Consider the following 25,733-nt stretch of genomic DNA (forward strand, 5'->3'; position numbering starts at 1 on the left):
CGGTGTGGAGGGAGATTCACTCTGTGTCTGACCCCGGGGGTGTGTGATGGGACGGTGTGGAGGGAGATTCACTCTGTGTCTGACCCTGGGAGTGTGTTTTGGGACGGTGTGGAGGGAGATTCACTCTGTGTCTGACCCCGGGAGAGTGTGATGGGACGGTGTGGAGGAGATTCACTCTGTGTCTGAGCCGGGAGTGTGTGATGGGACGGTGTGGAGGGAGATTCACTCTGTGTCTGACCCCGGGAGTGTGTGATGGGACGGTGTGGAGGGAGATTCACTCTGTGTCTGACCCCGGGAGTGTGTGATGGGACGGTGTGGAGGGAGATTCACTCTGTGTCTGACCCCGGGAGAGTGGGACGGGACATTATTTACTCACCGGGAAGGGTTCGGCTCCCTCCTGTATGACGAACCCTTCAATGACGTGGGTGAGAATGTGAGGCTTGACGATGGCCTGGGGCGGTTTGCTGTCTCCCACGTGACGATTCACCTTCAGGAGGCTGTTGACGGAGGTGAGGGCTGGTGGGCCGGAGCGTATCGAATCCGCCCTGCCTGCAGAGGACGCGGAGACGGCCCCCCTGACCCTTGTCTCTGTTCCCCCCCCCCAGGCCTCTGTCAACATGGATCTTACTGACGTTCCTTGGGACCCTGGTAAATCGGAGGATCTTGAGGCAGTGACTCCTCAGTCTTCGCCCCCTCGTGAGGGATCTGCTCTTTGCCCCAGTTCCTCTCTCGTTGATGCCGAGATGGATTTCCCGTCCATCGGCCCTTCCCAGGAGGTCTGCGATCCGACTCCTCCGTCCCCGATGCTCCCCTCCGACCCCGAAGAGGGCCGTCCGGCTCCTGTCCAATCAGAAGGCCCCAGTCCCGTTGCCCGGCCATCCCTGATTGGTCAGGGTCAGCCAGGTATCTTCCAATCGGCATGCTCCGAGCCCCAGTCCCCAGCCAATGAATGTGACCCGGAGAAGGCGCGTCCGATTGGTGAGATTGGCGACCGGGCGACAGGGAGGAGTCTCTCCATTGGCCAAGGAAGCCCTGGGCCTTACCCCAGCGACCAGTCCGAACGGACGGAGCTCCCCGTCGGTCCGTCGGACCGCTCTCCCTGCGTCCGTGACCTGCTCACCGAGCTGGCCCGAGCCGCGGCCCCGGAGGTGGCCGATTCCTCCGCGGGGGAAGAGGGTTCCGAGGAGGGGGCTCGCCCGGCCGGGCAGGGTCGCCCCGGCTCTGGCACGCCAGGGACGTCGCACGCTATTGGCCGGGAGCTGGCCGAAACCTCGCCGGACGCAGACCGCCCCGCCGGGGCCCCTTCCGTCGGCCGGGAGCCGGCCGCGGACGAGCGCGACACCGAGAGGACCCGCCCGAGTGGCGGGGGATCCGACGAGGTGGCATCGGCTGAGCCCGGCGGTGAGAGGGCTGGCTCGGCTGGTCGGGGGCTGGCCGAGCCAGCTCCGGTTGGCCAGCAGACGGATGGGACACTTCCCTTTGGGGAGGAGCCGGCTGGATTATCATGGGCTGACCGCCCCGTTGAAAGGACTCCCTCCATTGGTCAGGAAGCCAGTGAGCCGTTGGCGGGTGACCAGTACCCCGCGGGGAATGGCGGAGCTGGCGGGGACCTTGTTGAACTATCCCCTGATGACCAGCCCACTGGGAGGAATGACTCCATTGGCCAAGAACCTACGGAGTCGTCAATGGACGGCAGGGTCACTGGGAGGGCTCAGGCCACGGGCCAATCAGCTTCGGCACCACTGACGGCAGGTGACCGTCTCGATGAAACGGCTGGCCCCATTGGCCAGGAAGCCGCACTGCGCCCTGAGGGGAGTCACCCGATTGGTGAAGAACTCAGCCACCACCCTGCTGAAAGGGGGCCTTCCATTGGCCAGGACCTGGCGGACCCAACACTGGACGGCCACCACGTCGAAGGGGCTCGCTGTATTGGCCAGGAAATCTCCGAACCATCGCCGGACGATGAAGGCATTGAGAGCTGTCGTGCCATTGGTGGAGAACTCGCTGGATTACCATTGGACGGCAACCATGTCGAAGGGCTCGCTGGATTGGCCGGGAAATCTCCGAAGCATCGCCGGACGATGAAGACGTTGAGAGCTGTCGTGCCATTGGTGGAGAACTCGCTGGATTACCATTGGACGGTCACCACGTCGAAGGGGCTCGCTGGATTGGCCGGGAAATCTCCGAAGCATCGCCGGACGATGAAGGAATTGAGAGCTGTCGTGCCATTGGTGGAGAACTCGCTGGATTACCATTGGACGGCCACCATGTCGAAGGGGCTCGCTGGATTGGCCGGCAGCTCACTGAGCCGTCATGGGATCAGGAAGACACTGAGAGGACTCGCGTGATTGGAGAAGAACTCCAAGAGTCATCGTCAGCCGGTGACGGCATTGAAATGGATTATTATACCCGCCGGGAGCTCACCGCGTCGACACCGGGCGGCCAGCGCACGGAACAGACCTGCCCAATCGGTGAGGAGATTGCTGGATTACCGCTGCTGGGAGGCCACCACAGCCCAAGGACTCTTTCCATTGGGCAAGAGCACACGGAGTCAGTATTGGACGACCGCCACAGTGAAAGGACTCACCCCATTGGCCAGAAGCTGATTGAATTACCATTGGAGGACCACCACAGTGAAAGGGCTCGTCCCATTGGCCAGCAGCAGATTGAATTACCATTGGAGGACCACCAGAGTGAAAGGACTCGCCCCATTGGCCAGCAGCAGATTGAATTGCCAATGGAGGACCACCAGAGTGAAAGGGCTCGCCCCATTGGCCAAAACCTCACCGAGTCGCCGTTGGACGGGGGGACTCGCGCCAAGGGTGAAGGACTTCACGAGTCAGGGTCCGGTTTGACATCGCTGGCGCCAGGTGACCATCAGAAGGAAACGGTTCACTGCGCTGGCCAGGAACTCTCGGCGCCAACCCCGGGTGGCCCGCACGTCGAGGGGGCGCCGCCCCCCGTTGGCCGGGAAGACGTTGGCGACCGCCCGGACGACAGAGACCCCCCTGGCGACGGCCGGGCGGAGAGGAGGGACGGGGTCAGCGGAGGGCCCCGGGGCCCCTACGATGGACGGGAGGAGGGAGGAGGGGAGGAGGTGGTGGACGGGCCCAGGGGCAAGGTGCAGGTCTACTTCCTGGTGGGCTGCCCGGAGGAAGCCGAGGAGGAGGGATTCCGGAGGCGGGCAGCCACCCTCCCCGCGGGGAGGCCCAGCGAGGCAGGGAGCCAGAGGAGAGCTGGGGCCACCCTGAGGAGGCAGGACGCCCTGGAGGCGCAGGGCGAGGCGGGGTGGGAGGCCGAGGGGCACCCACCCCTGGCCAAGAGCAGCAGCTGCCCCACACCGGAGGAGCGGGAGACCGGGCCGGCCGAGAATCCGTCGGACACACGGAGCGGGTCCCGGGACTGGCACCGCAGGGGCATCCGCAGACCGTCCATGGCCACCATCATCATGCAAGGTGAGTGTCTCGCGTCCGGCGCGTGGCGCGGGGACCTGGGGGGGCGGTGACGTAGAGCCAAGAGCCTGGGATGCAGGCCGTGGCCATCGTCTGGCGTAGAATGACATGGAACTTAGACGCTACGGTGTAGAACATAGTGCTAGGTAGAACGTAGACCCTACAGTGGAGAACGCAGAGACACATAGGGTGTAGAGTGACATCGAATGTAGAGCTTACAGCGATGAACCTGGAGCTACGTAGAAAGTAGAATGACATAGAACGCTTCCCCTGCAGCGTAGAACACAGAGACATATAGAGCTTAGTCTGACATAGAACGCAGACCCGACAGTGGAGAACATAGAGACACGTAGAGTGACATAGAACGCAGACCCAACAGCGTAGAACACAGAGACACGTAGAGTGACATAGAACTTAGACCCGACAGTGCAGAACATAGAGACACATAGAGTGACATAGAACGTAGACCCGACAGTGGAGAACATAGAGACATGTAGAGTGACATAGAACGTAGACCCAACAGTGGAGAACATAGAGACACATAGAGTGACATAGAACGTAGACCCAACAGCGTAGAACATAGAGACACATCGAGCTTAGTCTGACATAGAACGTAGACCCGACAGTGGAGAACGTAGAGACACGTAGAGTGACATAGAACGCAGACCCGACAGCGGAGAACGTAGAGACACGTAGAGTGACATAGAACGTAGACCCAACAGTGGAGAACGTAGAGACACGTAGAGTGACATAGAACGTAGACCCAACAGTGGAGAACACAGAGACACGTAGAGTGACATAGAACGTAGACCCAACAGCGTAGAACACAGAGACATATAGAGCTTAGTCTGACATAGAACGCAGACCCGACAGTGCAGAACATAGAGACACATAGAGTGACATAGAACGTAGACCCAACAGCGTAGAACACAGAGACATATAGAGCTTAGTCTGACATAGAACGTAGACCCAACAGCGTAGAACACAGAGACACGTAGAGTGACATAGAACGCAGACCCGACAGTGGAGAACATAGAGACATGTAGAGTGACATAGAACGTAGACCCAACAGTGGAGAACATAGAGACACATAGAGTGACATAGAACGTAGACCCAACAGCGTAGAACATAGAGACACATCGAGCTTAGTCTGACATAGAACGTAGACCCGACAGTGGAGAACGTAGAGACACGTAGAGTGACATAGAACGCAGACCCGACAGCGGAGAACGTAGAGACACGTAGAGTGACATAGAACGTAGACCCAACAGTGGAGAACGTAGAGACACGTAGAGTGACATAGAACGTAGACCCAACAGTGGAGAACACAGAGACATATAGAGCTTAGTCTGACATAGAACGCAGACCCGTCAGTGGAGAACATAGAGACACGTAGAGTGACATAGAACGTAGACCCAACAGCGTAGAACATAGAGACACATCGAGCTTAGTCTGACATAGAACGTAGACCCGACAGTGGAGAACGTAGAGACACGTAGAGTGACATAGAACGCAGACCCGACAGCGGAGAACGTAGAGACACGTAGAGTGACATAGAACGTAGACCCAACAGTGGAGAACGTAGAGACACGTAGAGTGACATAGAACGTAGACCCAACAGTGGAGAACACAGAGACATATAGAGCTTAGTCTGACATAGAACGCAGACCCGTCAGTGGAGAACATAGAGACACGTAGAGTGACATAGAACGTAGACCCAACAGTGGAGAACATAGAGACACGTAGAGTGACATAGAACGTAGACCCAACAGCGTAGAACACAGAGACACATCGAGCTTAGTCTGACATAGAACGCAGACCCAACAGTGGAGAACATAGAGACACATAGAGCTTAGTCTGACATAGAACGTAGACCCAACAGCGTAGAACACAGAGACATATAGAGCTTAGTCTGACATAGAACGCAGACCCGACAGTGGAGAACGTAGAGACACGTAGAGTGACATAGAACGTAGACCCAACAGCGTAGAACACAGAGACACATCGAGCTTAGTCTGACATAGAACGTAGACCCAACAGCGTAGAACACAGAGACATATAGAGCTTAGTCTGACATAGAACATAGACCCGACAGTGGAGAACGTAGAGACACGTAGAGTGACATAGAACGTAGACCCGACAGTGGAGAACGTAGAGACACGCAGAGTGACATAGAACGTAGACCCAACAGCGTAGAACACAGAGACACGTAGAGTGACATAGAACGTAGAACCGACAGTGGAGAACGTAGAGACACGTAGAGTGACATAGAACGTAGACCCAACAGCGTAGAACATAGAAACATATAGAGCTTAGTCTGACATAGAACGCAGACCCGACAGTGGAGAACGTAGAGACACGTAGAGTGACATAGAACGTAGACCCAACAGCGTAGAACACAGAGACACATCGAGCTTAGTCTGACATAGAACGTAGACCCAACAGCGTAGAACACAGAGACATATACAGCTTAGTCTGACATAGAACGTAGACCCGACAGTGGAGAACGTAGAGACACGTAGAGTGACATAGAACGTAGACCCGACAGTGGAGAACGTAGAGACACGTAGAGTGACATAGAACGCAGACCCGACAGTGGAGAACATAGAGACACATAGAGTGACATAGAACGTAGACCCAACAGCGTAGAACACAGAGACACATAGAGTGACATAGAACGTAGACCCAACAGTGGAGAACGTAGAGACACATAGAGTGACATAGAACGTAGACCCAACAGCGTAGAACATAGAGACACATCGAGCTTAGTCTGACATAGAACGTAGACCCGACAGTGGAGAACGTAGAGACACGTAGAGTGACATAGAACGCAGACCCGACAGCGGAGAACGTAGAGACACGTAGAGTGACATAGAACGTAGACCCAACAGTGGAGAACGTAGAGACACGTAGAGTGACATAGAACGTAGACCCAACAGTGGAGAACACAGAGACATATAGAGCTTAGTCTGACATAGAACGCAGACCCGTCAGTGGAGAACATAGAGACACGTAGAGTGACATAGAACGTAGACCCAACAGTGGAGAACATAGAGACACGTAGAGTGACATAGAACGTAGACCCAACAGCGTAGAACACAGAGACACATCGAGCTTAGTCTGACATAGAACGCAGACCCAACAGTGGAGAACATAGAGACACATAGAGTGACATAGAACGTAGAACCGACAGTGGAGAACGTAGAGACACGTAGAGTGACATAGAACGTAGACCCAACAGCGTAGAACACAGAGACACATCGAGCTTAGTCTGACATAGAACGTAGACCCAACAGCGTAGAACACAGAGACATATAGAGCTTAGTCTGACATAGAACGTAGACCCGACAGTGGAGAACGTAGAGACACGTAGAGTGACATAGAACGTAGACCCGACAGTGGAGAACGTAGAGACACGCAGAGTGAAATAGAACGTAGACCCAACAGCGTAGAACACAGAGACACGTAGAGTGACATAGAACGTAGAACCGACAGTGGAGAACGTAGAGACACGTAGAGTGACATAGAACGTAGACCCAACAGCGTAGAACATAGAAACATATAGAGCTTAGTCTGACATAGAACGCAGACCCGACAGTGGAGAACGTAGAGACACGTAGAGTGACATAGAACGTAGACCCAACAGCGTAGAACACAGAGACACATCGAGCTTAGTCTGACATAGAACGTAGACCCAACAGCGTAGAACACAGAGACATATAGAGCTTAGTCTGACATAGAACGAAGACCCGACAGTGGAGAACGTAGAGACACGTAGAGTGACATAGAACGTAGACCCGACAGTGGAGAACGTAGAGACACGTAGAGTGACTTAGAACGTAGACCCAACAGTGGAGAACGTAGAGACATGTAGAGTGACATAGAACTTAGACCCAACAGCGTAGAACACAGAGACATATAGAGCTTAGTCTGACATAGAACGTAGACTCGACAGTGGAGAACGTAGAGACACATAGAGCTTAGTCTGACATAGAACGCAGACTCGACAGTGGAGAACGTAGAGAACGTAGAGACACGTAGAGTGACATAGAACGTAGACCCAACAGCGTAGAACACAGAGACATATAGAGCTTAGTCTGACATAGAACGCAGACCCGACAGTGGAGAACGTAGAGACACGTAGAGTGACATAGAACGTAGACCCAACAGCGTAGAGCATAGAGACATATAGAGCTTAGTCTGACATAGAACGCAGATCCGACAGTGGAGAACGTAGAGACACGTAGAGCATAGTCTGACATGGAATGTAGACCCGACAGCATAGAACGTAGAGACACATAGAGCATAGAGTGACATCGAATGTAGAGCTTACAGCGATGAACCTAGAGCTACGTAGAACGTAGAATGACATAGAACGTTTCCCCTACAGCGTAGAATGTAGAGTGAACAGCGTAGAGATATGTAGAGTGCAGAATGACATAGAACGTAGACCCTACCGCAGAGAACGTCGAGCGAAGAATGTAGAGACAGGTAGAGCATAGAGTGACATGGATTGTAGACCCTACAGTGAAGAACGTAGAACCATGTAAAGAGTAGAATGACATAGAACGTAGACCCTACAGCGGCAATTGTGAAGCCACGTAGAGCGTAGGAAGACATGAAACGTAGACACTACGGCGTAGAATGTAGAGCTAGGCAGAATGTAAAGTGACATGGAACGTAGATCCTACAGCGGAGAACGTACAGCGAGAAACGTAAAGCTATGTAGAATGCGGAATGATATAGAACGTAGACCCGACAGTGGAGAACGTAGAGTGACATAGAACGTAGACCCTACACGGAAAATGTAGAGTGACATAGAACGTAGATCCTACAGCGGAGAATGTAGAGTGACATAGAACGTAGACTGGACACGGAGAACATAGAGCGTAGAGTGACATAGAACATAGACCCTACAGCGGAGAACATAGAGCGTAGAGTGACATGGAACGTAGACCCTACATGGAGAACGTAGAATTACAGAGAACGTAGACCCTACATGGAGAACGTAGAGTGACATAAAACGTAGATCCTACACGGAAAATGTAGAGTGACATAGAACGTAGATCCTACAGCGGAGAATGTAGAGTGACATAGAACGTAGACTGGACACGGAGAACATAGAGCGTAGAGTGACATAGAACATAGACCCTACAGCGGAGAACATAGAGCGTAGAGTGACATGGAACGTAGACCCTACATGGAGAACGTAGAATTACAGAGAACGTAGACCCTACATGGAGAACGTAGAGTGACATAAAACGTAGATCCTACACGGAAAATGTAGAGTGACATAGAACGTAGATCCTACAGCGGAGAATGTAGAGTGACATAGAACGTAGACTGGACACGGAGAACATAGAGCGTAGAGTGACATAGAACATAGACCCTACAGCGGAGAACATAGAGCGTAGAGTGACATAGAACATAGAACCAACAGCGGAGAACGTAGAATGACATAGAACGTAGACCCTACAGCGGAGAACGTAGAGTGACATAGAACATAGACCCTACAGCGGAGAACATAGAGCGTAGAGTGACATGGAACGTAGACCCGACACGGAGAACGTAGAGCGTAGAGTGACATAGAACGTAGACCCTACAGTGGAGAACGTATGGCGAGAAACGTAGAGCTATGTAGAATGCGGAATGATATAGAACGTAGACCCGACAGCGGCAATCGTGAAGCCATGTAAAGCGCAGAATGACATCGAACGCCATAGAACAGAGCGTAGAGCCGCGCGGGATGTAGGGAATCACAGGGTGTAGAAACGTGCCACGCGAGAGCAGGGGATCAGGCCTTTTGGCCCCGCCCTGTTGTGTGAACTCATTAAGTTGGTAAACAAGTGCCTCACTTAACACTCCCTTCAACCTGCTCGCTGTCCCCCTCTCTCTCTCCATGCCCGGCACACCCATCCTGGATCCTCCTGAGCACCTCGATATCGCCCGTAGCTGCCACCACCGCCGCCCCCTGGCCCCTCATTCCGCCGCTCCTGGACGCAGAGCGAAGACGGGAGAGGCGCCTCGCTCCGGACACACACCGCTCCCCCTGCAAAAGGAAACTCCCGCTCCACCCCTCTCACCTTGAGCGCCCACCCTCTGGAACCAGAGACAGGAGCAGAACCGGGCCATCGAGTCTCTTCCACCATTCCATCATGGCTGACCCCGCCGGGTTTCAAGGGCCGGATGGGGTGGCCGTGGAGGCGACGTTTCTCCCCATAACCCGTCGCGCCCTGGCCAGTCAGGAACCTACCGACCTCGGCTTCGAGTAGGCCCGATGTCGCCCGTGGCAACGAAGCCCACGGCTTCGAGTAGGCCCGATGTCGCCCGTGGCAACGAAGCCCACGGCTTCGAGTAGGCCCGATGTCGCCTGTGGCAACGAAGCCCACGGCTTCGAGTAGGCCCGATGTCGCCCGTGGCAACGAAGCCCACGGCTTCGAGTAGGCCCGATGTCGCCCGTGGCAACGAAGCCCACGGCTTCGAGTAGGCCCGATGTCGCCCGTGGCAACGAAGCCCACGGCTTCGAGTAGGCCCGATGTCGCCCGTGGCAACGAAGCCCACGGCTTTGACCTCCCCGGGTGTCAGGCGCCGTACCGGGGGGGGGGCTGCGGCCGATCGTGTTGACCCGGTCTGTCTTCCTCCACAGGCGGCGAAGAGGGGAGCGCGGAGGGCAGCGCTCGGACCGAGACGCCGGACGCCGGGTGCGTATTCCCGCGGGGACCCTAGCCTCCGTTGGTGCGTGTCGAGGGTGCTGGCGGAGCGGCGGCTAACCTCGGGGTGTTTTTTTTTCTCCCCCTTGTAGGGGTTCCAGGCCCGGTGAGGTTAACCTTCGTCGGAGAGGGTCGAGAATCCTGCAAATCTGTAAGAGATCTCCCCTCGATTCTCTCTCACCCTTAATCTCCTCCCTCTCTCAATTACCCCCCCCCAAAACTCTCCCCCTCTCTCTCCCCATTCTTCCACTCTCAATTACCCCTCTCCCCCTCTCTCCCCATTCTCCCCCTTTTACTTACCCCTCTCTCCCCATTTTCTCCACCCTCTCTCACTTACCCCCTCAACCAAAACTCCCCCTCACTTACCCCTCTCTCTCCCCATTCTCCCCCTCTCTCCCCATTCCCCCCTCTCTCCCCATTCCCCCTTTTACTTACCCCTCTCTCTCCCCATTCTCCCCCTCTCTCCCCATTCCCCCCTCTCTCCCCATTCCCCCTTTTACTTACCCCTCTCTCTCCCCATTTTCTCCTCCCTCTCTCTTACCCCCCTCTCCCAAAATTCTCCCCCTCACTTACCCCTCTCTCTCCCCATTCTCCCCCACTCTGACACCCCTCTCCCCATTCTCCCCTCTATCTCCCCATTCTCCCCCACACTCACTTACCCCTCTCCCCATTCTCCCCCTCTTTCACTTACCCCTCTCTCTCCATTTTCTCCTCCCTCTCACTTACCCCCTCTCCCAAAACTCTCCCCTTCACTTACCCCTCTCTCCCCCATTCTCCCCCTCTTTCACTTACCCCTCTCTCTCTCCATTTTCTCCTCCCTCTCACTTACCCCCTCTCCCAAAACTCTCCCCTTCACTTACCCCTCTCTCCCCCATTCTCCCCCACTCTCACCTACCCCTCTCCCCATTCTCCCCTCTCCCCAATCCCCCTCTTTTACTTACCCCTCTCTCTCCCCATTTTCTCCTCCCTCTCTCACTTACCCCTCTCTCCCAACTCTCCCCCCTCACCTCTCTCTCTCCCCCATCCCCCTCTTTTACTTACCGCTCTCTCTCTCCCCATTTTCTCCCTCTCTCACTTACCCCTCTCTCCCCGTCTCTCTTTCCCTCTGTCTCTCACCCTCTGCAGAGCCCAAAAGTGACCCACACCTTAGATACCCTCTGAATTACCCTCCCAATCCCTCTCTCTCTCCCCTTCTCAAACTTCCTCTCTATCCTTCCTCTGTCCCTCTCAATCTCTGACACTCCCCTCTCTATCTCTCTACATCTCCTTCCTGATGGTTGAGGGCTGATAACTGTCCCTGAACCTGGTGGTGTGGGTCCTGAGGCTCCTGTAAATCCTTCCTGATGGTTGAGGGGTAATAACTGTTCCTGAACCTGGTGTTGTGGGTCCTGAGGCTCCTGTACCTCCTTCCTGATGGTTGTGGGGTGATAACTGTCCCTGAACCTGGTGGTGTGGGTCCTGAGGCTCCTGTACCTCCTTCCTGATGGTTGAGGGGTAATAACTGTCCCTGAACCTGGTTTTGTGGGTCCTGAGGTTCCTGTACCTCCTTCCTGATGGTTGAGGAGTAATAACTGTCCCTGAACCTGGTGGTGTGGGTCCAGAGTCTCCTGTACCTCCTTCCTGATGGTTGAGGGTTGATAACTGTCCCTGAACCTGGTGGTGTGGGTCCTGAGGCTCCTGTACCTCCTTCCTGATGGTTGAGGGGTGATAACTGTCCCTGAACCTGCTGGTGTGGGTCCTGAGGCTCCTGTACCTCCTTCCTGATGGTTGAGGGGTGATAACTGTCCCTGAACCTGGTGGTGTGGGTCCTGAGGCTCCTGTACCTCCTTCCTGATGGTTGAGGGGTGATAACTGTCCCTGAACCTGGTGGTGTGGGTCCTGAGGCTCCTGTACCTCCTTCCTGATGGTTGAGGGGTGTTAACTGTCCCTGAACCTGGTGGTGTGGGTCATGAGGCTCCTGTACCTCCTTCCTGATGGTTGTGGGGTGATAACTGTTCCTGAACCTGGTGGTGTGGGTCCTGAGGCTCCTGTACCTCCTTCCTGATGGTTGAGGGGTAATAACTGTCCCTGAACCTGGTGGTGTGGGTCCTGAGGCTCCTGTACCTCCTTCCTGATGGTTGAGGGGTGATAACTGTCCCTGAACCTGGTGGTGTGGGTCCTGAGGCTCCTGTACCTCCTTCCTGATGGTTGAGGGGTGTTAACTGTCCCTGAACCTGGTGGTGTGGGTCATGAGGCTCCTGTACCTCCTTCCTGATGGTTGTGGGGTGATAACTGTTCCTGAACCTGGTGGTGTGGGTCCTGAGGCTCCTGTACCTCCTTCCTGATGGTTGAGGGGGGATAACCGTCACTGAACCTGGTGGTGTGGGTCCTGAGGCTCCTGTACCTCCTTCCTGATGGTTGAGGGTTGATAACTGTCCCTGAACCTGGTGGTGTGGGTCCTGAGGCTCCTGTACCTCCTTCCTGATGGTTGAGGGGTGATAACTGTCCCTGAACCTGGTGGTGTGGGTCCTGAGGCTCCTGTACCTCCTTCCTGATGGTTGAGGGGTGATAACTGTCCCTGAACCTGGTGGTGTGGGTCCTGAGGCTCCTGTACCTCCTTCCTGATGGTTGAGGGGTGATAACTGTCCCTGAACCTGGTGGTGTGGGTCCTGAGGATCCTGTACCTCCTTCCTGATGGTTGAGGGGTGATAACTGTCCCTGAACCTGGCAGTGTGGGTCCAGAGTCTCCTGTACCTCCTTCCTGATGATTGAGGGGTGATTACTGTCACTGAACCTGGTGGTGTGGGTCCTGAGGCTCCTGTACCTCCTTCCTGATGGTTGAGGGGTGATAACTGTCCCTGAACCTGGCAGTGTGGGTCCAGAGTCTCCTGTACCTCCTTCCTGATGATTGAGGGGTGATTACTGTCACTGAACCTGGTGGTGTGGGTCCTGAGGCTCCTGTACCTCCTTCCTGATGGTTGAGGGGTAATAACTGTCCCTGAACCTGGTGTTGTCGGTCCTGAGGCTCCTGTACCTCCTTCCTGATGGTTGAGGGGTGATAACTGTCACTGAACCTGGTGGTGTGGGTCCTGAGGCTCCTGTACCTCCTTCCTGATGGTTGAGGGGTAATAACTGTCCCTGAACCTGGTGTTGTGGGTCCTGAGGCTCCTGTACCTCCTTCCTGATGGTTGAGGGGTGATAACTGTCCCTGAACCTGGTGGTGTGGGTCCTGAGGCTCCTGTACCTCCTTCCTGATGGTTGAGGGGTGATAACTGTCCCTGAACCTGGTGGTGTGGGTCCAGAGTCTCCTGTACCTCCTTCCTGATGGTTGAGGGGTAATAACTGTCCCTGAACCTGGTGTTGTGGGTCCTGAGGCTCCTGTACCTCCTTCCTGATGGTTGAGGGGTGATAACTGTCCCTGAACCTGGTGGTGTGGGTCCTGAGGCTCCTGTACCTCCTTCCTGATGGTTGAGGGGTGATAACTGTCCCTGAACCTGATGGTGTGGGTCCTGAGGCTCCTGTACCTCCTTCCTGATGGTTGAGGGGTGATAACTGTCCCTGAACCTGGTGGTGTGGGTCCTGAGGCTCCTGTACCTCCTTCCTGATGGTTGAGGGGTGGTAACTGTCCCTGAACCTGGTGATGTGGGTCCTGAGGCTCCTGTTCCTCCTTCCTGATGATTGAGGGGTGATTACTGTCACTGAACCTGGTGGTGTGGGTCCTGAGGCTCCTGTACCTCCTTCCTGATGGTTGAGGGGTAATAACTGTCCCTGAACCTGGTGTTGTGGGTCCTGAGGCTCCTGTACCTCCTTCCTGATGGTTGAGGGGTGATAACTGTCCCTGAACCTGGTGGTGTGGGTCCTGAGGCTCCTGTACCTCCTTCCTGATGGTTGAGGGGTGATAACTGTCCCTGAACCTGGTGGTGTGGGTCCAGAGTCTCCTGTACCTCCTTCCTGATGGTTGAGGGGTAATAACTGTCCCTGAACCTGGTGATGTGGGTCCTGAGGCTCCTGTACCTCCTTCCTGATGGTTGAGGAGTAATAACTGTCCCTGAACCTGGTGGTGTGGGTCTTGAGGCTCCTGTACCTCCTTCCTGATGGTTGAGGGGTAATAACTGTCCCTGAACCTGGTGGTGTGGGTCCTGAGGCTCCTGTACCTCCTTCCTGATGGTTGAGGGGTGATAACTGTCCCTGAACCTGGTGGTGTGGGTCCAGAGGCTCCTGTACCTCCTTCCTGATGGTTGAGGGGTGATAACTGTCCCTGAACCTGGTGGTGTGGGTCCAGAGTCTCCTGTACCTCCTTCCTGATGGTTGAGGGGTAATAACTGTCCCTGAACCTGGTGGTGTGGGTCCTGAGGCTCCTGTACCTCCTTCCTGATGGTTGAGGGGTGATAACTGTCCCTGAACCTGGTGGTGTGGGTCCTGAGGCTCCTGTACCTCCTTCCTGATGGTTGAGGGGTGATAACTGTCCCTGAACCTGGTGGTGTGGGTCCAGAGTCTCCTGTACCTCCTTCCTGATGGTTGAGGGGTGATAACTGTCCCTGAACCTGGTGGTGTGGGTCCTGAGGCTCCTGTACCTCCTTCCTGATGGTTGAGGTGTAATAACTGTCCCTGAACCTGGTGGTGTGGGTCCTGAGGCTCCTGTACCTCCTTCCTGATGGTTGAGGGGTGATAACTGTCCCTGAAACTGGCGGTGTGGGTCCTGAGGCTCCTGTACCTCCTTCCTGATGGTTGAGGGGTGATAACTGTCCCTGAACCTGGTGGTGTGGGTCCTGAGGCTCCTGTACCTCCTTCCTGATGGTTGAGGGGTGATAACTGTCCCTGAACCTGGTGGTGTGGGTCCAGAGGCTCCTGTACCTCCTTCCTGACGGCAGCAGTGAGAAGAGAGCATGTCCTGGGTGGTGGGGGTCCCCGCTGATTTCCTGCGACAGCGTTTCGTGTCGACGTACTTGACGGCGGGGAGGGATTCACCCGTGACGGGCTGGGCCGTCCCCACTGTAGGATTTTCCACTCCGAGGCACTGGCGTCTCCACACCAGGCTGCGATGCGGCCAGTCCACACGCTCTCCACCACACCTCAGCAGAAGTTTGCCAAGATGACAGTCTGCAGATTCCCGAGGAAGTTGAGGCCAGATATCTGGGTGTTGGATAGACCGGGGGACATTCATCCTGGCTTTGAGCACGGAAGGTCGTGTCGTCCTGTGCTTCGGGACGTTACCAGGAAAATGGATGAGGACAAGGTAGTGGATGTTGTCTGCTGTGAGGAGGATGCTAAGAGGACGCAGGGCGACTTGGACAGGTTGGGTGAGTGGGCAAATTCGTGGCAGATGCAGTTTAATGTGGATAAATGTGAGGTTATCCACTTTGGTTGCAAGAACAGGAAAACAGATTATTATCTGAACGGTGACCGATTAGGAAAAGGGGAGGTGCAACGAGACCTGGGTGTCATTGTACACCAGTCATTGAAGGTGGGCATGCAGGTACAGCAGGCGGTGAAAAAGGCAAATGGTATGTTGGCATTCATAGCAAAAGGATTTGAGTACAGGAGCAGGGAGGTTCTACTGCAGTTGTACAAGGCCTTGGTGAGACCGCACCTAGAGTATCGTGTGCAGTTTTGGTCCCCTAATCTGAGGAAAGACATTCTTGCCATAGAGGGAGTACAGAGAAGGTTCACCAGATTGATTCCTGAGATGGCAGGACTTTCATATGAAGAAAGACTGGATCGACTAGGCTTATACTCACTGGAATGTAGAAGATTGAGGGGGGATCTTATTGAAAAGTATAAAATTCTAAAGGGATTGGACAGACTAGATACAGGAAGATTGTTTCCGATGTTGGGGGATGTCCAGAACGAGGGGTCACAGTTTAAGGATAAAGGAGAAGCCTTTTAGGACCGAGATGAGGAAAAACTTCTTCATACAGAGAGTGGTGAATCTGTGGAATTCTCTGCCACAGGAAACAGTTTAGGCCGGTTCACTGGCTTTATTTAAGAGGAGGTTAGATATGGCCCTTGTGGTTAAAGGGATCAGGGGGTATGGAGAGAAAGCAGGTACAGGGTTCTGAGTTGGATGATCAGCCATGATCATACTGAATGGCGGTGCAGGCTCAAAGGGCCGAATGGCCGACTCCTGCACCTATTTTCTATGTTTCCATGTTTCTATCACCCGTAGCCACCGGTGACGTTCCGGAAGATTGGACAATGTTGTTGGCGAATGCCGCCAGGGATAACCAGGGAAGTACAGTCCCGGGAATCTGACAGCAGCGGTGGGAAAGTTATCGGAAGCTGTTCCGGTGGACTTGGCGGGGCCTGATCCGGGGAGGTCAGCGGATCGGGCCTAACCAACCGTCCAGGCTTTTCCCAGGAGAGCTGATGGCTCAAGGCAGTGGACGTTGTCTACGTGGACCTTAGCGAGGGATGGGACGAGGCCCCGCACGGGAGGCTGCTCGGGAAGGTTCAGTCGCCGGGCCGTCAGGAAGAGGCAGGAAATTCAATTAGAGATTGGCTTTGCGGCAGAAACCAGAGAGTGGCAGTAGATGGTGACCCCCGACTGGCCCCTAAAGCACCCCCTCGCCCCCATCATCTGAAGTCCTGCATTAGTTCCTCGGTCTCAGCCAACGGGTGAGCGTGGAACGGACTGCGCCAGGCCCCGCACAGGAGTCGCCGGGCAGGCAGGATGAGGTGCTAAATTCGGTTCGACATCGGCTCTGTGGGAGAAGCCGGAGACGGGCGGTAGACGGTCGCCTCTCTGACTGGGGGGGGGGCCCTGTGACTGGTGGAGTCCCGCAGGGATCGGTCCTGGGTCATCGGTATCAGCGATCTGGGTGATAACGGGGTTAACCGGATCAGAACGTCTGCGGACGGACACCAAGACCGGGAGTGTAGCGGACAGCGAGGGGGACTATCGAAGCTCGCGGTGGGGCCTGGACCAGCTGGGGAAACGGCGGATGGAATTTAACGCAGACAAGGGTGACGTGTTGTACCTCGGGAGGGACAACCAGGGTGGGTCTCGCACCGTGAACGGGGAGGGCACTGAGGAGTGCGGCAGGGCGAAGGGATCCGGGAACACCGGCCCATCATCCGTTGGAAGGGACATGAGAGGGAGATGGGGTCGTAAAGAGAGCTTTTGGGGACACTGGCCCTCACAAATCAAAGTACTGAGTACAGGAGACGGGATGTTCTGATGGGAAGTTCTGTAAGACGTTGGTGAGGCCCAGTTTGTGTCCAGACTCGCTCACCGACCGACAGGAGAGATGGAAACAAGATCTCCGCCCCACCCTCACGCTCTCTCTCTCTCCCGCCCCCCCCCCCACACATTACTCTCACGCCCTCTCCTGCACCCGCTCCCCTTGCTCTCCCCCACCACGGTCTCTCCCCCTCAGGCCAGCCCCTCTATCAGGAGTACATCCACCAGGCGCTGGACCGGGAGATCCGGAGGCAGAGGCCCAGTGACGCGTGTCCCTCGCCGGAGGGCCTCCGGGGCAGGCGGGGCCCCAGCCTGCTCCAGAGGGCCTCCCTGGGCAACCCCACGGGGCTGTGGAGGGACCTGCCGGAGGTGAGGAACAGCACCGACTTGGACAGCCTGAGTCCCGAGGAGAGCAAGCTGCAGGAGGTGAGCAGCGGGGAAGGGAGGGCAGAATCGGGCCGCCCGGACCATCGAGTCCGCTCCGCCGTTCAGTCACGGCCGGTCCTTTCTTCCTGTCTCCCCCTCGGCCCCAGTTCCCGGCCGTCTCCCCGTAACCGTTGATCAGGAACCTGTCGATCTGTGCCTTAAACACACCCAACGACCCGGCCCCCACAGCCACCCGGGGCAACAAATTCCACAGATTTACCACCCTCTGGCGAAAGGGATTTCTCCGCATCTCCGGTTTAAATGGACGCCCCTCTATCCTGAGGCTGTGCCCTCTCGTCCTAGACTCCCCCCACTATAGGAAACATCCTCTCCACATCCACTCTATCAGTGTCCTCTGGTCCTAGACTCCCCCACTGCAGGAAACATCCTCTCCACATCCACTCTATTTGTGTCCTCTGGTCCTAGACTCCCCCCACTACAGGAAACATCCTCTCCACATCCACTCTATCTGTGTCCTCTGGTCCTAGACCCCCCCCACTATAGGAAACATCCTCTCCACAGCCACTCTATCTGTGTCCTCTGGTCCTAGACTCCCCCCACTACAGGAAACATCCTCTCCACTTCCACTCTATTTGTGTCCTCTGGTCCTGGACTCCCCCACTACAGGAAACATCCTCTCCACATCCACTCTATCTGTGTCCTCTGGTCCTAGACTCCCCGATTACAGGAAACATCCTCTCCACATCCACTCTATCTGTGTCCTCTGGTCCTAGACTCCCCCACTATAGGAAACATCCTCTCCACATCCACTCTATATGTGTCCTCTGGTCCTAGACTCCCCCACTACAGGAAACATCCTCTCCACATCCACTCTATTTGTGTCCTCTGGTCCTGGACCCCACTACAGGAAACATCCTCTCCACATCCACTCTATCAGTGTCCTCTGGTCCTAGACTCCCCCACTGCAGGAAACATCCTTTCCATATCCACTCTATCTGTGTCCTCTGGTCCTAGACTCCCCCACTACAGGAAACATCCTCTCCACATCCACTCTATCTGTGTCCTCTGGTCCTAGACTCCCCCACTATAGGAAACAGCCTCTCCACATCCACTCTATCTGTGTCCTCTGGTCCTAGACTCCCCCACTACAGGAAACATCCTCTCCACATCCACTCTATCTGTGTCCTCTGGTCCTAGACTCCCCCACTATAGGAAACAGCCTCTCCACATCCACTCTATCTGTGTCCTCTGGTCCTAGACTCCCCCACTAACGGAAACATCCTCTCCACATCCACTCTATCTGTGTCCTCTGGTCCTAGACTCCCCCACTATAGGAAACATCCTCTCCACATCCACTCTATCTGTGTCCTCTGGTCCTAGACTCCCCCACTATAGGAAACAGCCTCTCCACATCCACTCTATCTGTGTCCTCTGGTCCTAGACTCCCCCACTATAGGAAACAGCCTCTCCACATCCACTCTATCTGTGTCCTCTGGTCCTAGACTCCCCCACTACAGGAAATATCCTCTCCACATCCACTCTATCTGTGACCTCTGGTCCTAGACTCCCCCACTATAGGAAACATCCTCTCCACATCCACTCTATCTGTGTCCTCTGGTCCTAGACTCCCCCACTACAGGAAACATCCTCTCCACATCCACTCTGTGTCCTCTGGTCCTAGACTCCGCCACTAACGGAAACATCCTCTCCACATCCACTCTATCTGGTCCTTTCAACATTCGAAAGCTTTCAATAAAATCCCCCCCCCCCCCATCCTTCTGAATTTCAGCGAGTACAGACCAGAGCCGTCGAATGTCCCTCGTATGATAACCCTTTCATTCCCAAAATCCTCCTTGTGAACCTCCTCCGGACCCTCTCCGATGCCAGCACGTCTTTTCTAAGACGAGGGGCCCAAGACTGTTCACAATACTCGAGGCGAGGCCTCACCGGTGCCTCATAAAGCCCCAGCACCTCATCCCTGCCCTCGTACTCGAGACCTCTGGAAATGAATGTGAACATTTGCCTTCCTCACCACCGACTCTGCCTACAAGTTAACCTTCAGGGTGTTCTGCACGAGGACTCCCCAGTCCCTCTGCGTCTCAGACTCCTGGATTTTCTCCCACTTTGGAAAATATTCTGCACATTCCGTCGTCTTTGGACCATGTCTACCCTGCACCTTCCGCATTTTTCCCAGAAAATCCCGCCATTCCGGCTCTGCTGTCATCCCTGCCAGCAGCTCCTTCCAATTTCCTGCGGCCAAATCCTCCCTCATACCACTGTAATCTCCTCTGTCCCACCGAAATGCCGCTACGTCAGACTTCACTTCCTCCCGAACTCAGTCACACTCTGGTGGCCGACTCCACGGGCTCTCCGGCCGACTCCGGTCCATTGCACGGCGCCCGGCCCGGCAGAGCCGATTCCCCACGTGGGCCCGACGACAAACCGCTCAAACGGGCCCTCTCGTCGGCCTTCAGCAAACCCACTCTCTCCAGGTCCGTCAGCCGCCTGATTTTACCCAATCGACCGGCATGTCGAAATCTCCCGTAGCCTTGGCTTTCTGACTCACCATTTTCCATTCCCTCTTCCAACCTCCACTTTTGGTGATATTTATTAACGACCTGGATGTGTGGGTGGAAGGTTGAGGGGGCACTTGATAGAGGTATTTAAAATTATGAGGGGGATAGATAGAGTTGACGTGGATAGGCTGTTTCCATTGAGAGTAGGGGAGATTCAAACTAGAGGACATGAGTTGAGAGTCAGGGGCAAAGGTTTAGGGGTAACACGAGGGGGAATTTCTTTACTCAGACAGTGGTAGCTGTGTGGAATGAGCTTCCTGTAGAAGTGGTAGATGCAGGTTCGGTATTGTCATTTAAAGTAAAATTGGATAGGTAAATGGACAGGAAAGGAATGAAGGGTTATGGGCTGAGTGCGGGTCGGTGGGACTAGGTGAGAGTAAGCGTTCGGCACGGACTAGAAGGGCCGAGACGGCCTGTTTCCATGCTGTAATTGTGATATGGTTATATGGGCCAGTGGGACTAGGTGAGAGTAAGCGTTCGGCACGGACTAGAAGGGCCGAGACGGCCTGTTTCCGAGCTGTAATTGTGATATGGTTATATGGGCCAGTGGGACTAGGTGAGAGTCGGCGTTCGGCACGGACTAGAAGGGCCGAGATGGCCTGTTTCTGTGCTGTAATTGTGATATGGTTATATGGGCCAGTGGGACTAGGTGAGAGTAAGCGTTCGGCACGGACTAGTAGGGCCGAGATGGCCTGTTTCCGTGCTGTAATTGTGATATGGTTATATGGGCCAGTGGGACTAGGTGAGAGTAAGCGTTCGGCACGGACTACAAGGGCCGAGACGGCCTGTTTCCGTGTGTAATTGTGATATGGTTATATCGGCCAGTGGGACTAGGTGAGAGTAAGCGTTTGGCACGGACTAGAATGGCCGAGATGGCCTGTTTCCGTGCTGTAATTGTGATATGGTTATATGGGCCAGTGGGACTAGGTGAGAGTCAGAGTTCGGCACAGACTAGAAGGGCCGAGATGGCCTGTTTCCGTGCTGTAATTGTGATATGGTTATATGGGCCAGTGGGACTAGGTGAGAGTCAGCGTTCGGCACGGACTAGAAGGGCCGAGATGGCCTGTTTCCGTGTGTAATTGTGATATGGTTATATGGGTCGGTGGGACTAGTTGAGAGTAAACGTTCGGCACGGACTAGAAGGGCCGAGATGGCCTGTTTCCGTGCTGTAATTGTGATATGGTTATATGGGCCAGTGGGACTAGGTGAGAGTCAGCGTTCGGCACGGACTAGAAGGGCCGAGACGGCCTGTTTCCGTGCTGTAATTTTGATATGGTTATATGGGCCAGTGGGACTAGGTGAGAGTAAGCGTTCGGCACGGACTAGAAGGGCCGAGACGGCCTGTTTCCGTGCTGTAATTGTGATATGGTTATATGGGCCAGTGTGACTAGGTGAGAGTAAGCGTTCGGCACGGTCTAGAAGGGCTGAGATGGCCTGTTTCTGGGCAGTAATTGTGATATGGTTACACTGTTCCGAGTACAGATACAAAGCCAAATGAAATGCTTTTGGCATCTAACCAGAAATGCAAAGAATATTGTGATTTACAAATCATTAACGACCAGGATGTGTGGGTAGAAGGGTGGGTTGGCAAGTTTGCAGACGACACAAAGGTTGTTGGTGTTGTGGAGAGTGTAGAGAATTGTCGAAGATTGCAGAGAGACATTGATAGGATGCAGGACTGGGCTGAGAAGTGACAGATGGAGTTCAACCCGGAGAAGAGTGAGGTGGTACACTTTGGAAGGACAAACTCCAAGGCAGAGTACAAAATAAATGGCAGGATACTGGGTAGTGTGGAGGAGCAGAGGGATCTGGGGGCACATGTCCACAGATCCCTGAAAGTTGCCTCGCAGGTAGATAGGGTAGTTACGAAAGCTTTCACAAGTGGAGGGACAGAGTTTAAGAGTCACGGGGTAATGATGCAGCTCTATAAAACTCTGGTTAGGCCACACTTGGAGTACTGTGTCCAGTTCTGGTCGCCTCACTATAGGAAGGATGTGGAAGCACTGGAAAGGGAACAGAGGAGATTTACCAGGATGCTGCCTGGTTTAGAGAGTGTGCATGATGATCAGAGATTAAGGGAGCTAGGGCTTTGCTCTCTGGAGAGAAGGAGGATGAGAGGTGACATGGTAGAGGTGTACAGGATATTAAGAGGAATAGACAGAGTGGACAGCCAGCGCCTCTTCCCCAGGGCACCACTGCTCAGTACAAGTGGACATGGCTTTAAGGTGAGGGGAGGGAAGTTCAAGGGGGATATTAGAGGAAGGTTTTTCACTCAGAGAGTGGTTGGTGCGTGGAATGCACTGCCTGAGTCAGTGGTGGAGGCAGATACACTAGTGAAGTGTAAGAGACGACTAGACAGGTATATGGAGGAATTTAAGGTGGGGAGTTATATGGGAGGCAGGGTTTGAGGGTCAGCACTACATTTGTGGGCCGAGGGGCCTGCACTGTGCTGTACTGTTCTGTTTTCTAACCTGTGGTCCACCACCCAGCCACGGTTGGGGGGGGACTGTATGTGACGGGCATCAGGGCCCTTTAACCCCGGCAGGTTCTTAACACAACCCACAAGGATCCAACATCTTCCCATCCTCTGTCACGTCTTCCTGATGCCTTGCGTTACCGGCAGAGCCACACCACCCCCTCTGCCTGCCTTCCCATCCCTCCGATGTAACGAGTACCCCGGCCACGTCTATTCCAGCTGCAGGCCACGATTCAGTCACGGTCACAACAGAAGAGTGCAACTAGATCATCCACCTTTTTGCGCATTAATTGGCTGTCCTTTCTGAGTTTGCGTCCCTAATGATTTGATTGGCTGCAACCAGGCTCATCACCTGCCTGACAGTCTGATAGCAATCTTTAAACACAGAAACATTGAAAACCCACAGCACAACACAGGCCCTTCGGCCCACAAAGCTGTGCTGAACATGTCCCTACCTTAGAAATTACCAGGCTTACCCATAGTCCTCTATTTTTCTCAGCTCCATGTACCTGCCCAGGAGTCTCTTAAAAGACCCTCTCGTATCCCCCCAAACCCACCGTCGCCGGCAGCCCATTCCACACACTCACCACTCTCTGAGTGAAAAACTTACCCCTGACATCCCCTCTGTACCTGCTCCCCATCACCTCAAACCTGTGTCCTCTTGTGGCAACCATTTCAGCCCTGGGGAAAAAGCCTCTGACTATCCACACCATCAATGCCTCTCATCATCTCGTACCCCTCTATCGGGTCACCTCTCACCCTCCGTCGCTCCGAGGAGAAAAGGCCGAGTTCACTCAACCTATTCTCAGAGGGCACGCTCCCCAATCCAGGCAACATCCTTGTAAATCTCCTCCGCACCCTTTCTATGGTTTCCACGTCCTTCCTGTAGTGAGGCGACCAGAACTGAGCACAGTACTCCAAGTGGGGTCTGACCAGGGTCCTATAGAGCTGTAACATTACCCCTCGGCTCCTAAACTCAATCCAGGCAACATCCTTGTAAATCTCCTCCGCACCCTTTCTATGGTTTCCACGTCCTTCCTGTAGTGAGGCGACCAGAACTGGGCAGAGTACTCCAAGTGGGGTCTGACCAGGGTCCTATAGAGCTGTAACATTACCCCTCGGCTCCTAAACTCAATCCAGGCAACATCCTTGTAAATCTCCTCCGCACCCTTTCTATGGTTTCCACGTCCTTCCTGTAGTGAGGCAACCAGAACTGAGCACAGTACCCCCAAGTGGGGTCTGACCAGGGTCCTATAGAGCTGTAACATTACCTCTCGGCTCCTGAACTCAATCCAGGCAACATCCTTGTAAATCTCCTCCGCACCCTTTCTATGGTTTCCACGTCCTTCCTGTAGTGAGGCGACCAGAACTGAGCACAGTACTCCAAGTGGGGTCTGACCAGGGTCCTATAGAGCTGTAACATTACCTCTCGGCTCCTGAACTCAATCCCACGATCGATGAAGACCAACACACCGTCCGCCTTCTTAACCACAGAGTCAACCTGCGCAGCTGCTTTGAGCGTCCTGTGGACTCGGACCCCAGGATCCCTCTGATCCTCCACACTGACAAGAGTCTGACCATTAATACTATATTCTGCCATCATATTTGACCGAACAAAATGAACCACCTCACACTTCTCTGGGTTGAACTCCATCTGCCACTTCTCAGCCCGGTTTTGCATCCTATCGATGTCCCGCTGTAACCTCTGACAGCCCTCCACACTATCCACAACCCCAACCTTCGTGTCATCAGCCGTCCTTTCCCGAGTCCCTTCACTCCAGTCCCTACCCCCCACCCCCCCGGCCGAGTTAGTTTAAACCCTCCCCAACAGCTCCAACAAACCTGCCATCGGTAATATTGCCCCCACCCGCGGGTTCGCGTGTAACCTGTCCATTTTGTACAGGAAGAGATCGCAGTGACCCAGGAGCCCTGCCCCCCGCACCCAGCTTCTCAGCCGAGTATTCATCCGCCAATTCGTCCTGTTTCTACCCTCTCCGGCCCGCGGCAATCCAGAAATTACCACCCGGGAGGTCCCGGTTCTCAGCCTCCTACCTCGCTCCCGAAATTCCCTCGAGGACCTCGTTGCTTGTCCCTCCAAAGTCACTGCTGCCAATATGTACCCATACATCTCCCACCCTCTCCGTGGGCGAGATCCCAGGCCCTGAATGAGGGAAGGTGTGGGTGCGGAGTAGGGGAAGGGGAGGTCGGAGGATGGTAGGAGGAGATAGAGGGGGAAAGGGAGGGAGGGAGGGATGGAGTGGCGGTGCTAGGCTTTCTCTGGGGGAGGAAGGCAGGAGGACGACGTTGGGGAGAGGGCAGATTGACGCAAGGGTGGGGGGAGGAAGATGGGAGAAGAGATCTCCAATCCTACCCACTCTCCCCCTCTCCAGGTGAAGTTTGAGCTCATCAGTTCCGAGGCGTCCTACCTCCGGAGTTTGGACATCGCTGTCAACCATTTCCAGGGATCCAAGACCCTGAATGCTCTCCTCGTGCCCCAGGAGAGGCAGTGGCTCTTCTCCAAACTGCCCGCCGTCAGGGCAGTCAGTCAGAGGTAGGAGGGCAAATAACCCACCCCGTAACCCCCTCCCTCCCCGTCTCCCCAACCCCCCGTCTCCCTAAACCCCTGCCCTACACCTTCCCCGTCACCCCCTCCCTCCCCACACCCTTCTCCATCATCCCCTCCCTCCCCTACACCCTTCCCCATCACCCCCTCCCTCCCCTACACCCCTTCCCCATCACCCCCTCCCTCCCCTACACCCTTCCCCATCATCCCCTCCCTCCCCTACACACTTCTCCATCAACCCCTCCCTCCCCTACACCCTTCCCCATCACCCCCTCCCTCCCCTACACACTTCCCAGTCACCCCCTCCCTCCCCTACACACTTCCCCATCATCCCCTCCCTCCCCTACACACTTCCCCGTCACCCCCTCCCTCCCCTACACCCTTCCCCGTCACCCCCCTCCCTCCCCTAC

At 54.9% G+C, this 25,733-nt stretch overlaps 2 protein-coding genes across 2 annotated transcripts; both read left to right on the plus strand.

The window, feature by feature from the left end:
- Positions 1 to 343: 343 nt before the first annotated feature.
- LOC132387786 (collagen alpha-2(I) chain-like) lies at positions 344 to 2,348 on the plus strand. The gene is made up of 2 exons (XM_059960156.1): positions 344 to 509; positions 606 to 2,348. Exon 2 carries the CDS (start codon positions 618 to 620, stop codon positions 2,346 to 2,348), a length of 1,731 nt encoding a protein of 576 aa, XP_059816139.1. The 5' UTR covers positions 344 to 509; positions 606 to 617.
- Positions 2,248 to 25,342, plus strand: LOC132387787 (rho guanine nucleotide exchange factor 19-like). Its single transcript, XM_059960157.1, has 5 exons — positions 2,248 to 3,455; positions 10,099 to 10,153; positions 10,255 to 10,313; positions 17,518 to 17,747; positions 25,151 to 25,342. Exons 1-5 carry the CDS (start codon positions 2,396 to 2,398, stop codon positions 25,313 to 25,315), a joined length of 1,569 nt encoding a protein of 522 aa, XP_059816140.1. The 5' UTR covers positions 2,248 to 2,395; the 3' UTR covers positions 25,316 to 25,342.
- The last annotated feature ends 391 nt before the right edge of the window (positions 25,343 to 25,733 follow it).

The sequence above is a fragment of the Hypanus sabinus genome, unplaced genomic scaffold (genome assembly GCF_030144855.1).
Source record: "Hypanus sabinus isolate sHypSab1 unplaced genomic scaffold, sHypSab1.hap1 scaffold_2209, whole genome shotgun sequence".
NCBI classification, from domain to species: Eukaryota; Metazoa; Chordata; class Chondrichthyes; order Myliobatiformes; family Dasyatidae; genus Hypanus; species Hypanus sabinus.